This window comes from Crassostrea angulata, chromosome 5, assembly GCF_025612915.1.
Source record: "Crassostrea angulata isolate pt1a10 chromosome 5, ASM2561291v2, whole genome shotgun sequence".
In the NCBI taxonomy this organism is placed as follows: Eukaryota; Metazoa; Mollusca; class Bivalvia; order Ostreida; family Ostreidae; genus Magallana; species Magallana angulata.
In genome coordinates, this window is record NC_069115.1 from 53,161,778 (window position 1) to 53,182,256 (window position 20,479).

A 20,479-nucleotide genomic window follows, 5' to 3' on the forward strand; every position below is an offset into this window, starting at 1 on the left:
CTTTACTGGTTTTTTTTTTAGATCTCGTGGAGTCAAGGTTTATTGTCTAGGGACAAGAAAGGGACGAACGGAGGTGCTCATCAATGAAAATAAAAGTTAGTATTTCTTGAATTTTTTACTACCGTTCGTTATTGTTTATCAAGCTAAAAAAGCAGTTCAACTTATAAACAACGTCATTTAATTGAACCCTTCCGGTGAGGACCGGAAGTGACGGCTGACAAAATAAGAAACGTAAAACACATCTTCTATCATATGTCTGTTATCCAACTGAAATAAGTTTCGTGTTTTGATCACTTCCAGTTTCTGAGATATTGTGGGTACAAAGTTTGTTTCAAAAAGCTACCTGAGATAATTGAGGATATTTCACCGGTAGTATAATGTTGGGGTTTTTTTTTATTTCACATCGCATAGATGTCTTATGTAAGGATTTATACTAATGTATACATTTTATGTAGAAAAATTTAATACGTTAAAAAATAATTTTAAAGTACGTCCGATGACGAACGAAAGTTACGCAAATTAAACAAAATAGTTTTAACACATTTATAATGATAGGTCTACTATCCCACAAAGTTTGGACGTTCAAGTTTTTATCGTTTCTGAAATCTCGAGGTGAGAAGCCTTTAGTCGCAGGACAGGAAATGAGCGACAGGAATTGAATTTTAAAAAGAATGAAAAACCGCCTCGAGATATAATTATTTTCTATGAGATCTGAAAATTTCAGGAAAATCTTTCCTGCCATCTTTGAGATATTCTGCCGACAAAAAGAGGGGGGCTAGGACCAAAACATTACAACCACATTAAAAAACATTACAATCACTATAATTTCAAACGGAAAACCCTAATAAAGCAATAATGTCGGTGGACATATCTTATACACGCCAAAATGATAAGACGGCCACTATTACCTATTGAAACATATTTGGATCGGAGCTAAGACCAGGTTGAACTATATAAGTTTACTTTTTCTGTTTCAAATGAAAAGCTTCATTGCTCCTATAAATGATAATTTTGTTTAAAAAGGCATACGAAATATAATCTGCCGTTTGAACTTAATGGTTATTATGTAGTTTCCATTGTACATGAGCATTATAAAATTGGTATTTGGAAGGCATTTAATTCGTATATGACAATTGTCTACTCGTGACCTGTTCGGTTAACCAGCATCATACAGAAGATAACTATCTTTAAAGCCCGCTGTCTTTGTGTGGAATTGTCAACGTTGTTGCATAACTTGTTAGAAAACTTATGTAGCAAGTATCTGGTAGTTACAACAAGAATTTCCAATCAATAAATGCAATAAGAAGAGCCATTTTGTAAATCGTAAATATTGTATCAAAATAATTTGTGTTGATCAAACAAAAATAAATATATCTCTGAACACGTTTTTTTTTATTATACAAAAATTTGCTTACATCAATCCATCCATCCATACATACTGTTCTCCGCATTTGACTTCCGATTTTTTTTAATTAATCGAAACTTAATAATTATTTTAAATAAAATTTAATACATCTTAATGGTTAATTAGAACAACATAAATGACAACAAGTTAGGTACAGAAAAATATACTAACATTTGAATGTTTTGAGATAAAAAAGAAAATGCATGCTACTTCTACCTGCAAAACCTTCATCGGGTACTGTTTACGGGGAAAAGAGGTTTTCAAATTAAGAGGTAAAGATCCTTATTATTATTATGGGGATATTGTTCAAGGTCTTTTCAATCCACATTCCATTGGTGCCACATTAGCAATGATGACGTCATTGCTCATTGTGCCACAAGTCGATATAAAGTGATGGTTAAAAGTATTTTTCGTTTTTACAACAAAGTGATATAATTTGCATTGTAAAATATTTGAGAAATATAAACATGACATTGATAATTCAAATGGCTCCACTGCCTTGAAGATATCATGTTCTGATTTTTCAGAACAATTGTTAAACTCATGTGACATTGGTGTATAAACTAACAGGGCCGATTGCTCAACTGTGTAAGACTAGCGATTTAACTGACAACTCAAAATTGAAATAGTTCTGTTGGGTGTAGATTTGCTGAAAACGCATTAAAGGCACACATTATCATTTATAATTAGATATACTGACTTTATTTGAAAACATATAAAACAATGTGTCAAATCCTGTCTTCTCAACCTCTTTGATTAATAAACTTGTTTCAATGTTTAAAACCTGCCTTGTGTTTACACCACCGGTGATAAAAGATAACGCGATATGAATGTACAGAGAGAAAACCTCACTAATGTACATTTTCTATTTGATCAATAACCTCTGTTTCATTCACCCACGGCCTGCACTTTTTTGTTTTGACATTTTATTTCGACAATGTGTCTATTACCTCATGTGAAATCCAATGTGAATGAGGATGAATACCAACACACATGTATATGAACACATGTTTTGGTGATGAAAAAAATGTGGTTAAAGGTGACCCACGAAATCCACAAATAATAATGTCTCCCTATGATTCCAAAGTATTAAAATGTCTTAATGACAAATAAAACTTACTAAGCAATCGGACTTAATTGTAATTTTCTGACACTCCCACCTACGAAAGAAAATATATGGAATCCTTACAAATAAACAAAAATCGCAAGTTATTAATAAAGAAAACCCAAATTAGTTAAGAATTCAAGTAATCTTACCAGCGTTCCTTTAATTGTAAAACAAGAGTCGGCAATTAATATCTACTTGTTGAATCTTTTTTTATGAGACTAGAACAAGGGTTTATATAACAAAACCAATCACATAATTGCCAGCTCACAGATTGTTCGTTGTATCTCATTGGACAAAACTGTTTGTATGATTACAAGGATTTATTTATGGGTAGAAGAAAGATTATCCCTGTATCGTTCATTTTGCAATGCATTGTTCAGATAAACGATTCGTGATGTTGCTAAAGCTGCTGGCATGTCGCTATTGCAGAAGTATTTCTTTTAGATACGTATTTTGAAAGATTTCTGTCATATAGACACTGTATATATTGACAGATGGCTAAAATTGGGTACAAGTAAAAACCTCTAAACAATTGTAAGAATGAGTCCAATAATCAATCCAAAAAAATATTAGAACTGGTGAAGAAACATAGTTGAACTATTTCGATCCAGTAAGAAATATTGGATACAAAACATTACAAATTGCGTTAGAAGGCCTACACGTAATTGCTAAAAGGAACACAAGCACAAAGAAGGTTCTTTCTTCAGGTCTTCCGTTTCCAACGGAAGACCTTATAGTTTTCGTACTGTTTCTTCTTATTATAATTTTGTGAAATTTGCAGGGATGATAGAAAATGATAATATCACGAAGTTTTATTTCCATTTTTTTTCACACTTTGTTTCCGGTCGTCCGTTTCCTGTCCCGCGACAAAAAGCTTGTGACGTCAAGATGTCAAAAATGATAAGGACTTGAACATTCTGGTTTTGTAAAATTATAGACCAATAGTTGTAAATGTCTTTAAATTATTTTGTTTTGTTCGTCACAACTTCCGATCATCACCGGAAGCACTTCAAAAAAAATTTAACGCATTCAGTTTATTTTCACATAGAATTGAATTATAAGTATAAATCATTACATATGTCATAAAGCCGATGTTAAATAAACAAAAACATTCTACTTTCTGTGAGATATCTTAAATATCTCAGAAAGCCTTTTTAAACAAATGTTTTAGATTTTAGAAAGTGCAAGTGATTAAGACGCCAAACTTACAGTGATGATAGCCATTTGATAGAAAATACGTTTAACTGGTTTCATTTTGTCAATCGTCACTTCCGGTTTTCACTGGAAAGTTTTAAACAGATCAACTTGTTTGTAATGTTTAACATGTTTTTGTTTGACAATTTTAATAAAACTGATAAACAATAAAGTACAGTTATCTAGTGTTAATAAATAGCGTCTTTCATTTTCATTTTCACTGAGCACTTCCGCTTGTCCGTTTCCTGTCCCTAGACAAAATCTTTGACTATACGAGATCTCAATAACGATGACGACTTGAACAACCAAACTTTGTTAGATTATAGCCCTATGTATGTATCTGTGTTTACATTATATTGTTTGATTCGTCGCGACTTCTTGTCGTCACCGAAAGCTCTTAAATTTTTCCCCCTTGTTTGATGAATATATCAGTAGAAAATCTTATCTATGTTTACTATACAATGTTATGTACGCAAACATATTCTACTTCCGGTGAGATATATCACATATCTTTTGTAGCTTTCCTTTTTACAAATTTGATAACCGTGAGATTTTAGTCACAGTAAGTAATTGAGACATGAACCTTTTATTAATGATAGACAATTGATTGAAAATGTTTTAACGGTGGTTTGTCAACAGTCACTTCCAGTACTAATTGTAAGGGTTCAAACTATTTCACGGTTTTTTTATAGGTTTCACAGACTTTTTGGGTGTTTCAATTAGCCTGAAAACAGTGATGTACACTAGGCAAATGTACATGAAATACCAGCTTTTATTTCAATTATTCCCCTCCGTGCGTTCGTTTCTGGTCCCGAGACAAAAAACGTAGTTTCAACAAGATTTCCGATTTGCCAGACAGTATCGATATTTCATCGTATCATTTAAAACAAATTGGACGGAAGACCTACTCGTTACTCGTAACAAGATCAAGTTCCATATTCTTTTCATGTGATGGTATGACTACAAATTCGGGTGCCGAATGGTAAAAGTGTTACAAGTAGGTACTACTGGTATATAATGCATTTATTCAACAAGCTCAAAAATGTTATAATAAATGACGCCCTGTGCCAGGTCGTCGTCGTTACAAGTACTAACACGCTCAACCTTCAGCCAGTGCCCAAGGGGTCCACCTAAATCAGTTTAACGTGACGCCTTTCAAAGATGGATTTAACGATCAATTTTATGTATTTTAATCCACGTAGAATATTTTGATTGAATTTTATTTTAATTTCAATTAATAAACTAATTCAATGCTTTCGGGATATCTTACATTTCACATCGAATAACCCTCGTATATAGAAATAACCATTACGTAAAAGACGTTAAAGATAAAAAAAAACAACATCATAAAAATTATTGAATGCTAATTTTAAAAAATAATCTTGACTTTTTCCATATGTTAATTGTTAAATAATTTGTAAGTTACCATACATGTAGTTAATACTTTAACACCTACATTGTTAACCCCATCACATCATGCATACCTACAGACATAAAACATTAGAGTTTTCATAATCCAGCCCATGTGAAAAGAACAACAAGTAAAAAAAATACTTAGAAATAGATCAATATATTATAATTTCAACTAAAGTTTAAGCAGAAACTGAACAAGATTAAGCAGTGAACTTAAATTTTTTTTAAAAATTTGTCGGCCGTTCAAAAAATTAGGAAAAATTATTTTCTCAAAACAAATGTGGTAAATTATGGATATATTTGGCAAATCCAAAAAGAGTGACACTTTTTGCAACTTTTTAACAAGAGATTTGTGAGAAAACTCCTTGTACTAAAAATTAGTATTTAAAAATGCAATTTTCTCATAGACTTAAATGTTAATTTCAAGATCAGATAAATTTGCTAATATTCAAAATTTAAATTATTAAAAAAAACCTTAAAATCAAACTTCGATTTCAGTGATAAAACTTGCAATCTATAAGAGATTAATAATGATAGGTATGAATGGACTATTAAAATATAAATCGATATAACACACAATTAATTAAACTTATATACATAAGGTCAGTATACTAATCATATCTGGATATAATTAGATCCTCGATCCCCTCCTATCTTTTTTTAATTGTTGCTAAAGCAGCAGATCGAACATCTAATTTAAATCAATTGCGATAGCTATAAAGATTAATGGTTATTTTGTATACTTACTAATCAATTAGATGTCTTTACTCATTTGATAATTTTCTATGCAATACACAAATTATCTTCTTTCTTTAAATAAAATTGTTAATATGTGCAATCCAGAATTGAATACGTTCAAAAACTTTGCAAATAAGCAATTGTACCTAAACTATCATTTAAGTACATATAACATAGGATATTTTAATTATTTTTAAAAAAGCATAGCATTCGTACATTATCAACCTAACTTCATGATTTTCACCTATACATGTACCAAAATAATGATTAGATAGAAAACCAGAATCATTGTTCAACAATTTTGACAACAATCATTATATGCACACAACTCCCCCTGACTCAATACACCGTTCCTTCCGTATTAGATCCATGACATCAACAATCTTTGATACCTTCTTCCTTAGCCAAGTTCATACTCACGCCACTTAGATGTAAAAATATTTTGAACACCAAAAAACATTTGTTTTTAATAACCACTACAACTATCATAAAACTGCAAAACACCATAGAACCAATGTACAATGTGCAGTTCTAGATACGACGCGCAGTTTTCTTGGGATGGCTAGAGAATATCTCATTTTTATCAAATCAAAATATGTAATTTTTTTGTAAAACATGTAGTTTTTAAAGAGTCTGGCACCCGAAACACAAATAATGTCTATCATCCGAAAAACCTTTAAATAAAAAGATGAGAGACTTACAATGTTCATTTATTTTATTTGTGACCAAGTTCACATGACATTTTGTTAAAATTTGGGCTAAGAATTAATAATTTAAAGAAGGCGAAGAAATATTTATAGTTTGAACTATTCTTTGATTATTATTTTAATACGGTATGAAGTTAAACATCTGTAGTGGATATATACATCTATGTTGAACAATTATTTGATTATGATGAAGTCATACACATGTTGTAGAAATAAAAGTAAAATATAAGTCAAGGTAATAAAAAAAGTCACACAATATAATATTATGTATTACGGGTAAGCGCAAATGCACCGATATACAAACGACACAAGGTTTGTGTCAGTGGGTATACGCAAATGCTCAAGTTTGAAAGTTCAAAACATATTACAATTGTCGAAGGTATTGTACAGCAAGTATGCACGCGAATGCACAAGCATAAATTATGAATACACAGCATTTGAAACACATTATCAGCATTATAAACACATTATATGGACAGTTGAAACTGTTTATTATAATAATTTGTATGATTGTAATCTTCCATTGGAGTTGGGGTGCGACGATTGCGTCATAATTTGAACGACAATGTCTCAATTAGAACGAGTCACTTCGACGATTTTTCGTCAGGAGCTGCAGGTATCACAAAAATTTTAGTGTCCGGAACTGGAGGTATCACGAACGTCATGATGAAGGTTATGATGGTTAACCTGAGAAAAATGTATAGATAAGCAGTATTTGGTTCTAAAGGGTGGAAAAGGGGGAGGAGGGTAGGGTGATTTAATCTAAAAAGATTTTTACAGACAATTAAAACGTGGCTTACCAGTTTTAAGAAGAGTCGAGAAAGGAAGTGTAAAACGAGACCTAGTTTTGAAGAGAGTATATTCCATCGAAAAAAATCCGGAAAAACATAAACACTATTTATAGGTCCCTGAAAAATATCTTGAAAAATTGATCAGGACTAAATACTTTAATAGGGTGTTGCATTACTGGCCGCAGTGACTTAAGGCTACCATTGGGCTGCCTCATAACAAATCAAACAACAATACGTGACGGCCCAAAGTTCAAAACACATTGAAATTGTCGAAGTTCTTGTACAGCAAGTGTGTGCACAAATGCACAAGCATGAATACACAGCATTCAAAACACATTATCAGCATTATAAATATATTATATGGAGGTTGTAAATGTATACTATAATAATGTGAATGCTTGAACTCTTCTTTTGGAGTTGGGGTGCGACGATTGCGCCACTTGCAAGGGTCATGAACGTTTTAGTTTATGACACTGCAACCGCCACCAATGGAGTGCACACTGTTCCAAATGTAACCTTGGTGACGACGGCAGAATCGCAACTCCAATGGTCACCATGAGCCAGTAGTAGTTAATTGTTATGTGATTGGGCAGGAACGCCAACACCGCCACAATTTAGTAAATTTTGCAACACACCTTGAATGGTATTTACAATGATGTCATTACCCAACTGGGATAAGTGAACTTCATCAGGGTCAAACAACGTAGGTGGTTTGGGGGAAAACTGAGCACATTTTATGTAATGACCGCCCCTGAATGATACCAATTTTATCCCTTCTCGATTCATTCGACCCCTTAATTCATCCATTGCTTTAATGTTGCTAAAAAGCGCCAAATTAATCTAGGCAAGGCAGAAGACCAAACTGTTGTTGTGGTAGGAAACATGTCACAGATTCGGGACAAGGTTGTGGAAGAAGTTCCACCATTTTTTCAGTGGTTTTTAACCAGTATTGTAGCTTTATGCCACTGTATTCTTGCCATAGGACTGAGGTGTTCTCGATATTTAAATTAAGCCCCTCTCTCTTGATGATGATAGACGATTCAACAATCTAAACTCTGAGAGGACCTAGAATAAGCTTGTGTATGATTAGTAAGATAAATGTTGTTGGAATGGTAAGGTTACCGAATATATGTACGAAATGCGATAGAGCGTTATCCTGACCCTTGAATGATGTCACTGTGAAGGCCTTGAATTGCAAGGATGTAGCTGCACCTATTCTAAATGAGTGCGAATTATCTTTTGAGCTATCAACCCCTAGTGCATTAAGACAGCGTTTCAATATTGTAATAAATTGATAGCGGGTCAATGGCCGACCTTCAATGAATAAACAGTGGACCAGTTTTAGATGTTCGTATCTCTAAGTAAGCAAGCATTGAGGCGAAAGGACAAGCAACACCATTTGAAGCGCGAATGTGTATTTTGTCCCCACACTTAATTGGTTTGTTTTTTAAATGACAAATCGTCTGGTGAATATTGGTCTCTGCATTATAATGTCTTCAAATTGTATGATAGTTGCTGATGTGTTGCCTTTAGACACGGTGAACTCACCTATCCGCAAGAGGGCATGGAATGCTAGGGTAAAGGCTGGCTGTGGTGAATAGTTTGGTTTCGTATACACTGTTGCAAACAGTTTGCAGGGTTGGTATAATTTTGTTAAAGATGTCTAATGTAATAGAGTGTCCTTATGTAGTTTTCTTTGCATGCCCTGAAGAAGCTTTCTTATAATAAAATGATTAGTAGGATCAACATTGTAAAATGCTTTGCCGTAAAAACTGATGGCGGCAATGTATGACTGAACTGTGGAGTATATGTAATCTGAAAGTGAAAAGTAAGCGATAAACCTTGTAATGTGAGTGTCGAGGGGTGGCCAAATATTTGGTAGGTTATGAGATCGGCGAAATGTCTCAAATGAGTTGGTGCCTGCTGTTTGTCTAGAGTTTACAGCTATTGAAGCGTTGAACAATGATTGGATGTGACTTGTGAGAGTAGTGGCTGGAATTGGACTGGAATGAATTGCGGATGAAGGTCGGCATTAGATAATCCTGCCCGGAAAATTTTCCACTGTTTGTTATAGAATCAGCTATGATGTTTGATTTTCCCGGAATATATTGTGCTTTAAATAGTATGTTGTGTTTTAAAACCATTAACACTAACGATCTGATAAATATCATTACTCTTGGAGACTTGGCTGACTGTTTGTTGAGAGTGTACAAGTGATATATTATCTACATAAAGGATTTTTTTTTTGTAAACTCAATCCCCATATCACAGAGGCTAAAACAATATGTACTAATTCAAAGAAAGTTATGTCACGCAGAATTGGCTTGTTATAACATGAAAATGGCAATGTAAAATCAACCCACTGACCCTGAAAGAAACTGTCCTAGCCAAGGTAGCCTGAACCTGCCCGATATAAAATTAAATTGCAGACACTATCATGGCATTTTAATTTTCGAGGAACTGTCGAACCCGACGTAATTAATATGCAGCATTATTGCACGCGAGGGTGATATAACAGTTTCGGGAGTTCAATATAACCATTTCCTGTGAAATATAACTTTTCCCAGGAGGGCGATATAACTTTTTCAGGTGTAATTTATATATATATATATATATATATATATATATATATATATATATATATATATATATATATATATATATATATATATATATATATATATAAATTACACCTGAAAAAGTTATATCGCCCTCCTGGGAAAAGTTATATTTCAGGATGTCACTTTTACTCAGTTGGCTTAGTCGACTTATCGGAGGCTTAAGTCGTTTATTTATTTAAAACTGTGTGTTCCTACAAATTAAATAATGTTAAAAACACATCATACATCTTATATATAACCAGAGTTTGGAAGGCACGTCAGGGGTTTTTTTCTTGGGATAAAATTATGGTCAAGAATGTATAGAATCAATCCTGGGAAACGTAGAATGCCACACTAAAATGTATTATTCATAAAATAAGATTTGCGTAAATGTTCAACAGATCTAATTTAAACTCCTCAAGTAGTGTGTCAAAATGCTTTCCTTCTGATGTAATACAGCTAAACATGTTTTGTGTCCATCCCTCGGTCAAATAACACGAAAAATAGTTACTTAATTATCTTTATAATCGAACCTTGCCTCATTTAGTTTAAACGGATAACGTCAAATGCTACACTAAAATGTATGATTCATAACATCTGTAAGCCTTCAAACTTTGTTATCTCTTGGAGATGCTACTCAAGCTACGAAGTCCAGTACTTCTTTCACCAATAGTTTATTAACAAGCGTGATCGTATAGTCAAAGTTACAACAATTGAAAGCAGCCCAAATCAAAGAATCTGCTCAACATCATTTTACATGGGTAAATATAAGATTATACTTATGATGGACAGTTCTGACTAGTTCGGCCCATCTACGACGATCATGAGTGAACATTTAGTGTTCAAAATTAAGATTAATATTTTATTTCTAAATAAAGTAACAAAACTGTCAAAACTGCCAATCAAAGAGTACGGATGCAGGATTTGAGTCTCCGAGTCCCCCACCTAGGTATGAGGCATCACTTACTCATAATACGTTCATTCATACGTGGCATAAAAGGTTACAAAGGTTAATATATAGACTATACAATACATGACTCAATTTGAGTACCAGAGCTATCGTTGCAGACACAGAATCGCCAAATATGACGATCAGCCATCAGTTTTTACTGCAATGTGTTTTTAAACTCTCAATTTGGATATTATTATGCCCGTACTATTCACCTGGTTTCATAACATCATTTAGGCATACTACGCAGTGCTACAAGAGTTCATTCTGTTAGTTATCATTACCACCATTCAGTGAGCAGTACCTAGGTATACATAAGTATCATAGTGACCGATATGTAATACTAGCAATTCAAGGTCATAGTATGGCTATCTGTTTACACATCAGATTTGCGTACATGTACAAATGACCTCATTTAAAGTCAAGTAGTGTGTCAAAATGCTATCTTTCTGATGTAATACAGCCAAACATCTTTTATGCTCAACCCTCGGGCCACTTAATACGAAAAATGGTTTTTCAATTATCTTTTTAATCGAACCCTGCCTAATTTAATTTAAACGGGTAGCATCAAATGCCACACTAAAAATGTATTATTCATAACATCAGATTTGCGTACATGTTCAAAGGATCTCATTTAAAGTCCTCAAGTAGTGTGTCAAAATGCTATCTTTCTGATGTAATACAGCCAAACATCTTTTATGCTCAACCCTCGGGCCACTTAAAACGAAAAATGGTTTTTCAATTATCTTTTTAATCGAACCCTGCCTAATTTAATTTTAAACGGGTAACGTCAAATGCCAAACTAAAACGTATTTTTCATAACATCAGATTTGCGTACATGTTCAAAAGATCTCATTTAAAGTCCAAGTAGTGTGTCAAATTGCTATCCTTCTGATATAATACAGCCAAATATGTTTTATGCTCAACCATAGATCTAATTGATAACCAATATTAAGGCCGTTTAATTATTAACCTTCATTTACGTTCCATCTATGAGCTGCAGCTTGTCAATTTTTCTCCTTATAAAAAGACTAGATATTCATTTACGAAATATTGACATGTATTGATAACGAATCAAAACTTACAACTCTATCAGATAAATTATTCAATAGCTTAAGCATGAAAGTTAAATATTCCTATTAGTTTCCATCATAGCATGTTTATCCTAATAGATGATGCTAGTAATTTGTAAAACAGTCGAGTTTTACACTTTTCAAGGGTGTGATAATAAAAATAAAAAATCGGCAAAAATAACGGGCAAGGATATGAACTATATTGTAATGTACTATTTCTTCCAAAATCAAAATTATAATAAATAATGGTGGTTGGGGTGTATATCAAAGGTAAGATTAATGCTAAGTGAAAATTGGTCAGCGGCAGCAGTGAAGGTGGTGGACAATTATTGTAACTCCTTTTTGTGATCTGATTTGTTTGTTTTAATTTGATTGAATAATACCCATGCTTGCACTGGTTGAGAAAAATGGACATGATTCGAAAAAAAAAGAGTTATTGCTTTTAATAACAATTGAATTATTCCATCTCACACACATACATACTTTAAGATATGCAAGTTACATGCTAATGCAAGGCAGAGTGTATTGTACCGTTCACAAAGCGTATCGAACAGAACCGTGCAACTGGAGTAGTAGAGGTTGACCTTTCAGTGTCTGTAAAAAAAGTACATCATTATAACAATAGGGGATTTTAGCGAGTTCAATAAACTATTTTTTTAAACATTTATCTTTTCCCTCCCTGAATCTACATATGATGACTTGTATGCAATTGTACAAATATAGCTAGTCTATAGTTTTTTTATCTTAAATTTTATCATTAATTTCCTTATTATCATTTCCCTTTATTACATGCTTGAAAAAATAGTGGGCTCAAAAATAATTCATTTCTTTAAAAATTAAACTATCATGGATTTATCATTAATTAAAAAAAATGTCGACTGTGAGAAAATTAAAAAATAGCAATCGTCCAATGCAAATTAAAAAAACGTGGATTTGCTCCCGTTTACGCACATCCAATGGAAGCAAACAAATACGTCGGTAGTAAATTCATCCATTTAATGTTCCATATTTTTCAGAAGCAAAATGTTTTCAATAAACAGTCTTCTAGTTATATATTTCGTAATGATATTTACATTTAGCCTTAATGTTTTCATTTTACTTTGCAGAATGTATTGTTTTGTGAAAAAAGGATTAAATTTTCTAACTTATGAATATTTTTATTATCATATTTTCCACAAAGGATTGAATATTTATAAAAATTTGTTTGTAAATTACATATATCTGTCATCAATTTCCTCAATTCAGTCCAAATCTTTTACTAAATAACAGCTAGTTACTACATGTAATAGCCAGTTTTTTTACTATCATCTCGGATCTAGGGGGTTATCTATATACCATTCGATACGCAATGGCACAAGAAGTAAAAATGAATATCGCTTAAAAGGACTTACACAGGATTTGATTGTTAGAAGTCAAGTTACAAGCGAGATGTAGAGAAAAGAAGTCGTTGTTATGTAAAGAAAGCACAAGTCTTATATTTGTTCATAAATAACTGTAAAAAAAAAATTAGATAATTGTATCAACAACAAAAAGCAACACTAGATTGAAACTTATACCATACTACACATATGTAAAAAAAAAACAAAAAAACAACAGGACTCTAGCTTTGTTTACAATACAAAGAATTCTAACCTTTGTAACCCAATATCTGACTTTAAAATTTTAACAAAGCATTTAAAACATCAATATTGATTATTCAAGACATTTAAAATGAAAAAATAAATTTTGAAAAAATGGGCTCAAATCTTGTCCTAGTCCCTTTAAAGGTAAGGATTTCAAAAGTTATCAAATTATATAGTCATTCCTTATTTCTGAGGATGGTTTAAAAACAATTCCTAGAGGTCATGTTCTTCACACCATTTAATGCATCAGAATACAAGAAACAAGAATATATCATCTAATGGTGGGGATCTGAACAATTTTTAAGATACCTGTTCCATGGGGGCCAAAACCTTTCCATAATATAAACATTTTTCATAAAACATAATTCTTAAATTGTGGACAATCCTTGATTTTTACACAAGTACTGTAATTTCGAAGTTATCTGTATATTTGCACACAGTAGATTTGGAATATAAAGCTGTACATGACAAAAATTAATATATCATTTAGGACAAAATCTACAAAAGCAAATGCAAAAATATATTGCTATACGTCTGCATATACAAAATAAAATACACAACTTGCATATGTGCACATGGAACTGCAAGACAAAAAAAAAGTTTATCTTGCAAACTGTAGAAAGAGGTATCTGGACAAATGGGATACTCTATATCAGTAACATTTCGTTAAGAAATGACTTAGTTCAACAGTTGGTCAGTTTTTCGGGTCTTATTTATTTAAATACGAGTAATATGAACATCTTGATATTTAAACAACTGATCTGCAACATGAAAAAATAAAATATTATTTTGGAACTTGTAGGAGGATTTATCCAGATAATGAAGGTACCATATCTGCTAGAATTTGTAAAAAATTTCAACAGCAAGTATTTTATGCATTAACTATTAACCAAAATCCATCTTTAAGCCCATATCTAAAATATATGTATAAGTGATCTGAAAAACAAACATTTTCTAACTTAGTATCTGTATGAAGACCTATCTAAACAATATGATAATATCCTATATTAGCAAAATGATTGAGTTTTTACATCTTGGATTTTTTTTATAATATAACTGTAAAAAATCCAAATCATATGTACTTTTTTATGTTAAAGCAACTGATCTGCAAAACAAAACTTCTTAAAAACTTAAACTAAAAGGTAGAAAAAGTTATTCGGACATTAGGGTTACTTATTAACAATTTAATGCCCAATATTATTTAGTTTAACAACTGGTATTTTGTGCAAATTCTATACATGTACAATTATGCCTGAAAACGACAACTAAAAGGTAGAAAAAGTTATTCGGACATTAGGGTTACTTATTAGCAATTTGATGCCCAATATTATTTAGTTAAACAACTGGTATTTTGTGCAAATTCTATACATGTACAATTATGCCTGAAAGCGACAACTAGAATATTTTGCATTAAAAATGAAAACCAAAGTAATAATACGCACACCTTAAATATATGTACAATAAGTTTGCAAGACAACTTAGGTACACTTTAGTCAGCCAACTGGCGTCAATTTTAATAACCCCAGTTAAAATATAACAAGTTCATCTTATTCTTTCTCAAGTATTAATAGATCTTGCTTTTAATCATATAAATCGCTCAGAGGTCAAAACTTAGCAAATAAATTTTGTTAAAACAAAAATACCACCACAAAACACACTGAAATACTCATAATAATCGGTTTTGAAAATCAAGAACTATAGCTAACAGTTGTTGCAGCCCGAGGAATACTGCTTAAGTGTCGGAAACGAATTTAGGAATATATACAATTAAAAACCCTATATAAATTGTTCATACCGCATAATATTTGAATATTTTAAAAGTATTTCAAAACGATTGAAAACAATGACTTGTTTTACTTTACATCAAATCAATTGATTATTATCAAAAAAAACAATACTTATTTTGTCAGCTGTGGGGAAATACCATAATTTTTACAAGGTCCAAATACGGCTTTGCCAGATAAACTACATAGGCGAGTTAATTTATCACCAAAAATGTATAATCACCAAAAACTCATTCTCTTTAGAAATTTACTAACTGAATGAATTGTTCCGCCAATCACACCCCCAACAGCACTGCCAATCAAACCACCAACATGTCCTCCTAAACGCGGAAATAAAGTTTGTCCTAAAAATGATCCTACGAGTCCACCACAAGACGAACCGATTTCCCTTTTTTCGCTTCGTGATTTTTGGTCAGGTGTCATATATTCGTCATTTTTAATATCCTCTAATTTTTTTGATAGCGATGATATCTCAGAATAAAAATGAATACCAAATGTAAATGCAAATGATAGATTTCCTACTTTTTCAACAATGTTTTTAATCTTTCGAACTGTAGATTTAATCCAATGCTCCTGTGCGCGAGATTGGAACTCTTCAAACATTATTCTATTTTGAGGCGGTCCTATATTAATAACATCCCAGGAGAGAGTCATTTTGCGCATTTCTTCACGCATCTTTGAAGGCATGGTTAATTTCAATGTATTGCTGTTCAGAACTGATTTGATATCGTTCTGAGATGGGGTGGTGCCTTTTAAACTGTTTATGGATGCAGTTGCTGTTGGTATAAAATAATCTATGATATCGGTTAATTGATATCTGCTTTCAAATTTACTAGCGATTTTTTTTTTGGCCACGGGTAACGTTTTTTGAGTTTGACTAACTTGACGTTGTACTCCTCTCGACTTGATTCCTTCAATAATATTACCACCTATAATCTTTTTGCCGGACTTTTCGACTTGTTTAGACGTATTGTCACCCGAAAAAATCCAGTTCACATAACTTTCACAATTGTTGCAAACTGTGCAGTAGCGTTGTTCACCCAACCTCATTTCTGCTCTTTTAATACATTCATTCTCGGCTTCTTCACTTTTTGGATAGTCAGTCCGTTTGACTATATACATCACAACACCATTTTCTCCATTGAGATTAAATATATTGCGAACTTTATAAGAGGTATTATGCCTGTATTTTTCAAAGTTAAGATATACTTTCCTAATTTGGGCAGGAAATTCTACACCAGAAGACACACTTTCGTAGTGATAAAGATAGCAACCTCTTCTATCAACCCTACCCACGAACACGTGATGCCTATAAGAATCGTTATACCGTGGTATTTCCAGTTCTCTACAACATCGTATTTCCTGCTCAAACTGATCGATGTGATTGATAGCGGACATAGTTTTCTTTACCTTAATATATTTTTTCTCCTGAAAAACAAAAACTGCTCTCAAATTAACAGATAAATGATTCAAGTCGAATAAAACCGGCTAAATACATCGTAAACAGTTAAACATTAACAGTTTCTGCTTTTTCAAAAGCAAAGGGATCTAAACACCCCAGGGAATAGAAACGTATCCAGAAATATTGACGCATTAACGGAAAAGGAAGAAAAAAATTGTGTAAGTAACTCTTAAAGTGTAGCAAATTTTCTATGGATTTTTTAAAATCTTTTTTGACCTAGATTTAAAGTAAAAATAAGTAAGGAAAATGTTCTAAAATCTTCTCAATAACAACAATGCTATTTTGCAAGATTACTGTGCAAGCATCTTAAGATGGTATACTAGATTCTTAAATGTTCAAATCGTGAACATTTAATCTTGGTGCCTTGAGAGGGCTTCAAAGTCTAAAACAGAAATATATTGGGATTCTGTTTAAAATTTCTCTTCGTCGACAGAAATACAATGCTACAATTACCGTACTTCAGCGTTTAAAGATCGGACGACGATATAGTCCGTCCGAGGTATTTATGCAGCACATTTGGACGATTTTTAATAAACATATACATACACATGTACATGTACCCGTGAAAGAAGTGCAATTGAAACTGTTGAAAGGGATAATTTCCCAGATAATTTCATTGACACATCATCATCTTTCACTCGGAAAAATTCACAGGACGAAAACAGATTCCTTATGGAAATTTATAATTAAGAATGTTTAAATCTGTTCTCTATTCGGAATACACTCGGAATACATCGTGCGATTTTTCAACGTTATCATCTGGGCTTGCTGCAATACAAAACTCCCGCAGACATCACATTTTTGGCATTGTATTCAAACCTGCCAATCTAACAGAGGCGTTTTGACTGAGAATTCTTGGAAATTTTTAATACTTTTTAATGAACATCGTTTGAACTTTGAGGTATTTATCAATATCAAGCAATTAAGCAAAATGTGAATTGAGGATATATTAAGACAGAGTATAATTAACATTAAAACTTCACCACTTATCAAAAATAAAAGGTGTTTATCCTTACTCCAGTATTCATTTATAAGGTAAAAAACGTGTTTTGTAACAATTTTATATTAGGACTTACAAACAAGTTTTAGAAATTACTATGGCAAGTTGAGTTACAAAAATACGATAAAGTATAAGCCTTGCAATTAAAATACGCCCCAATCACTATGATGGTAGTAAAAATATATATGACCAAATATAAAATTAACATACTCCAAGATGAATTACATTTATTGGGTAATATTCTGAACCAATGAAACTAATGAACCATACGCGCGAAATAAAACTTTAGACGAATAATATTCAAGAATATCTTGCACAAAACGGAAATAGAAAAATCCAAAATCGAATAAACACAAATGAAATAAATAGTAATAAATCTGTTCTACCTCATACATATCTCAGAAGAACACATTTTAGAAGTTACTGCGTAAACAATTAATAAATACTAGATTTTGACCCGTGCGTGCACGGGTTGACATAGCATATGATATCGGACATTTACGAAATAGATACATCGACACACCGTATATTGTTGACATTTGCATTACCAAGCTTTAAGCCTACAATAATGCTATTAATTTCACTACATTCTGCTGAGTAGGAATAATGTAATCTGTGTCTGCCTCCCATATACCCGTAATGTAGTAGAAAATTGCAGAATCGCTCCAAAACGATTTTGGAGAAAATTAATAAAGTTGCATTGAAAATAACAGTCAAATTGTTCATAACAAACCATTTTGAAGCTGTAAATACCTTTCTTCGAAAAGTTTAATTTTATAATTGCAGAATTCAACATTTCTTCAACAACGTTTTTTACACACGATTTTGACATTCAAAACTCCCGGGATTTTTTTTTAGTAAATGCACTGTGTTAGAGTTATCTCCCGTATTTTCTTTGATGAACAGAAAAAAAAATTCTAATAAAAATTTATACGCATTTGTTTTATCGTCTCTGAGTTGATCCATGCAAATGTGATATTGTGGAATGTGATAAAATAAAGAGCCTCCCGTGATTTACCGTGAATGTAATGCGCATGCGCAAAATTGTAAAATCCAAAAAATTCAGATGATTTCCGGATTTTTTTTTTAGGAATTTTCGTTGATTATTAATCAGCGAAGCTTGATTGAGAAAAAATAAAAACAAATTGGTAATTTTCAAATACCAATGATGTTTAGAATATAGAAAACACAAGACAGTACTCTTCCGATTAATTGGTATTAAAGCTCAAAAATTCGAGTCTATTATTTTAATATAGTAGTATAGATAAGCGGTTAAAAGATTCCTAACCTAAAAAATATAGTTTTTATATGGTGTACCGAATATGAAACAACAAGAACTAAATGACAAGAATAAAACAATATTACACACAACCTTATGTAAACGGTTAGCCAATCGGTAACTTTCATTGAACATATTCACAGTTAATTAACTGTTTTTGGTTTTTGCAAATAAAAAAAAGAGAATATGTGCTAAGTAAACGACGTATAAGGTAGTTTTTGATATACCTATCTGAAAAAAAATAAAATACAAAGTACTTACAATCCTCTGAAACAAAATCAGATCGTTGAAAGCACAGTTGGTGAATTGCGATGGATGTTTAAAACCTGTTGGAACAAAACATACATTGGTTTATTACAAGGATTTAATTATGAAACAGAACCGAAAACAAAAACTGAATTGAATAGATTGAAATGTCTTGTTACGATTCATAAGTCAATCAAATAAATCTAAACAGCCAATCAGATCATTCCATAAAATTAGGCAAGGGGACATACCGATTTGCCATAATATTGTCTCACAAATAAATATATGGAAGTCTAGAAAATCACATAAATTTGTTCGTACAATGGCCTTGTGGTGTGTTGCGATAGGTATCCGATAGGTATGTAACTGAGTAAAACGTATTATAATCAGCACAAAGCAGATTGATCAGTAGTAGAACTGTTGATCAATTTTTGTGGCATATTCAAGAAAATATGAAAAACCTTGCAGATTCGGGGTCACCGTAAAGTTCTAATAGCGTTAAAAAGGTGGAATCAAATTGTGTTTATGTAAATGTGTGCCGGGTCACTATTGTTCATGCTTTTATGTCTTGATGTTTAAAAGGACGGGTAAAGAAAAATGTTTTAGATATACATTGAGTGATATTATCAGCTGACTATTAGATCCATTGTCTAATTTTTGTGCAAGCATAAACAAAGAATATAAGGTTTGAAGGTAGAACCCCAAATATAAAGCTTAAAAGTTGTGGTCAGCTTTTTTTAGTCCTGAACGGCAATTTGTTTTGTTTTAAATGTAAACTGATCTGTTAATTGTACAAGGTATAATGGATGGCGATTCAAAGGAATGGGTTAACTTAACAAAGATCTTAAAACTTCAAACAAAATTAACAATAATACCAACATCTCTGTACAAACAGAAGAGCCACGTAAGCATATAATTTTCTTATTTAATTTAATCGTGTATATTAGATTGGCAAAATTTATGAAAGGAAACTTAATTTCCTGTAAGAAGATACATGTTTGAATTATAATTCCTGTCGGAAAAACTTTTTTTTAATTCTATAGGAAATAGAATTCATGTTTGATAATTAGATAATCCTATAGGATTTTCAAAATATTCTTTAGAAAAA

At 32.0% G+C, this 20,479-nt stretch overlaps 1 protein-coding gene across 2 annotated transcripts; it reads right to left on the reverse strand.

Moving 5' to 3' along the window:
- Window positions 1–6,309: 6,309 nt before the first annotated feature.
- LOC128183970 (uncharacterized) lies at window positions 6,310–19,509 on the reverse strand. 2 transcript variants are annotated; one of them, XR_008243672.1, is made up of 3 exons: window positions 19,387–19,509; window positions 12,462–16,812; window positions 6,310–7,252 (listed from the first exon to the last, which is right to left on the reverse strand). XR_008243672.1 is itself a non-coding variant. In XM_052853218.1 (2 exons), exon 2 carries the CDS (start codon window positions 16,780–16,782, stop codon window positions 15,604–15,606), a length of 1,179 nt encoding a protein of 392 aa, XP_052709178.1. In that variant the 5' UTR covers window positions 16,783–16,812; window positions 19,387–19,509; the 3' UTR covers window positions 10,097–15,603. The 2 variants fall into 2 exon arrangements, 1 of the variants encoding a protein (XP_052709178.1); XM_052853218.1 differs by lacking the exon at window positions 6,310–7,252 and having other exon boundaries at window positions 10,097–16,812.
- Window positions 19,510–20,479: the final 970 nt, after the last annotated feature.

Coding starts and splice junctions, on each gene's coding strand:
- LOC128183970 (XM_052853218.1), bottom strand. CDS start 16,782: ATGTCCGCTATCAATCACATCGATCAGTTTGAGCAGGAAATACGATGT.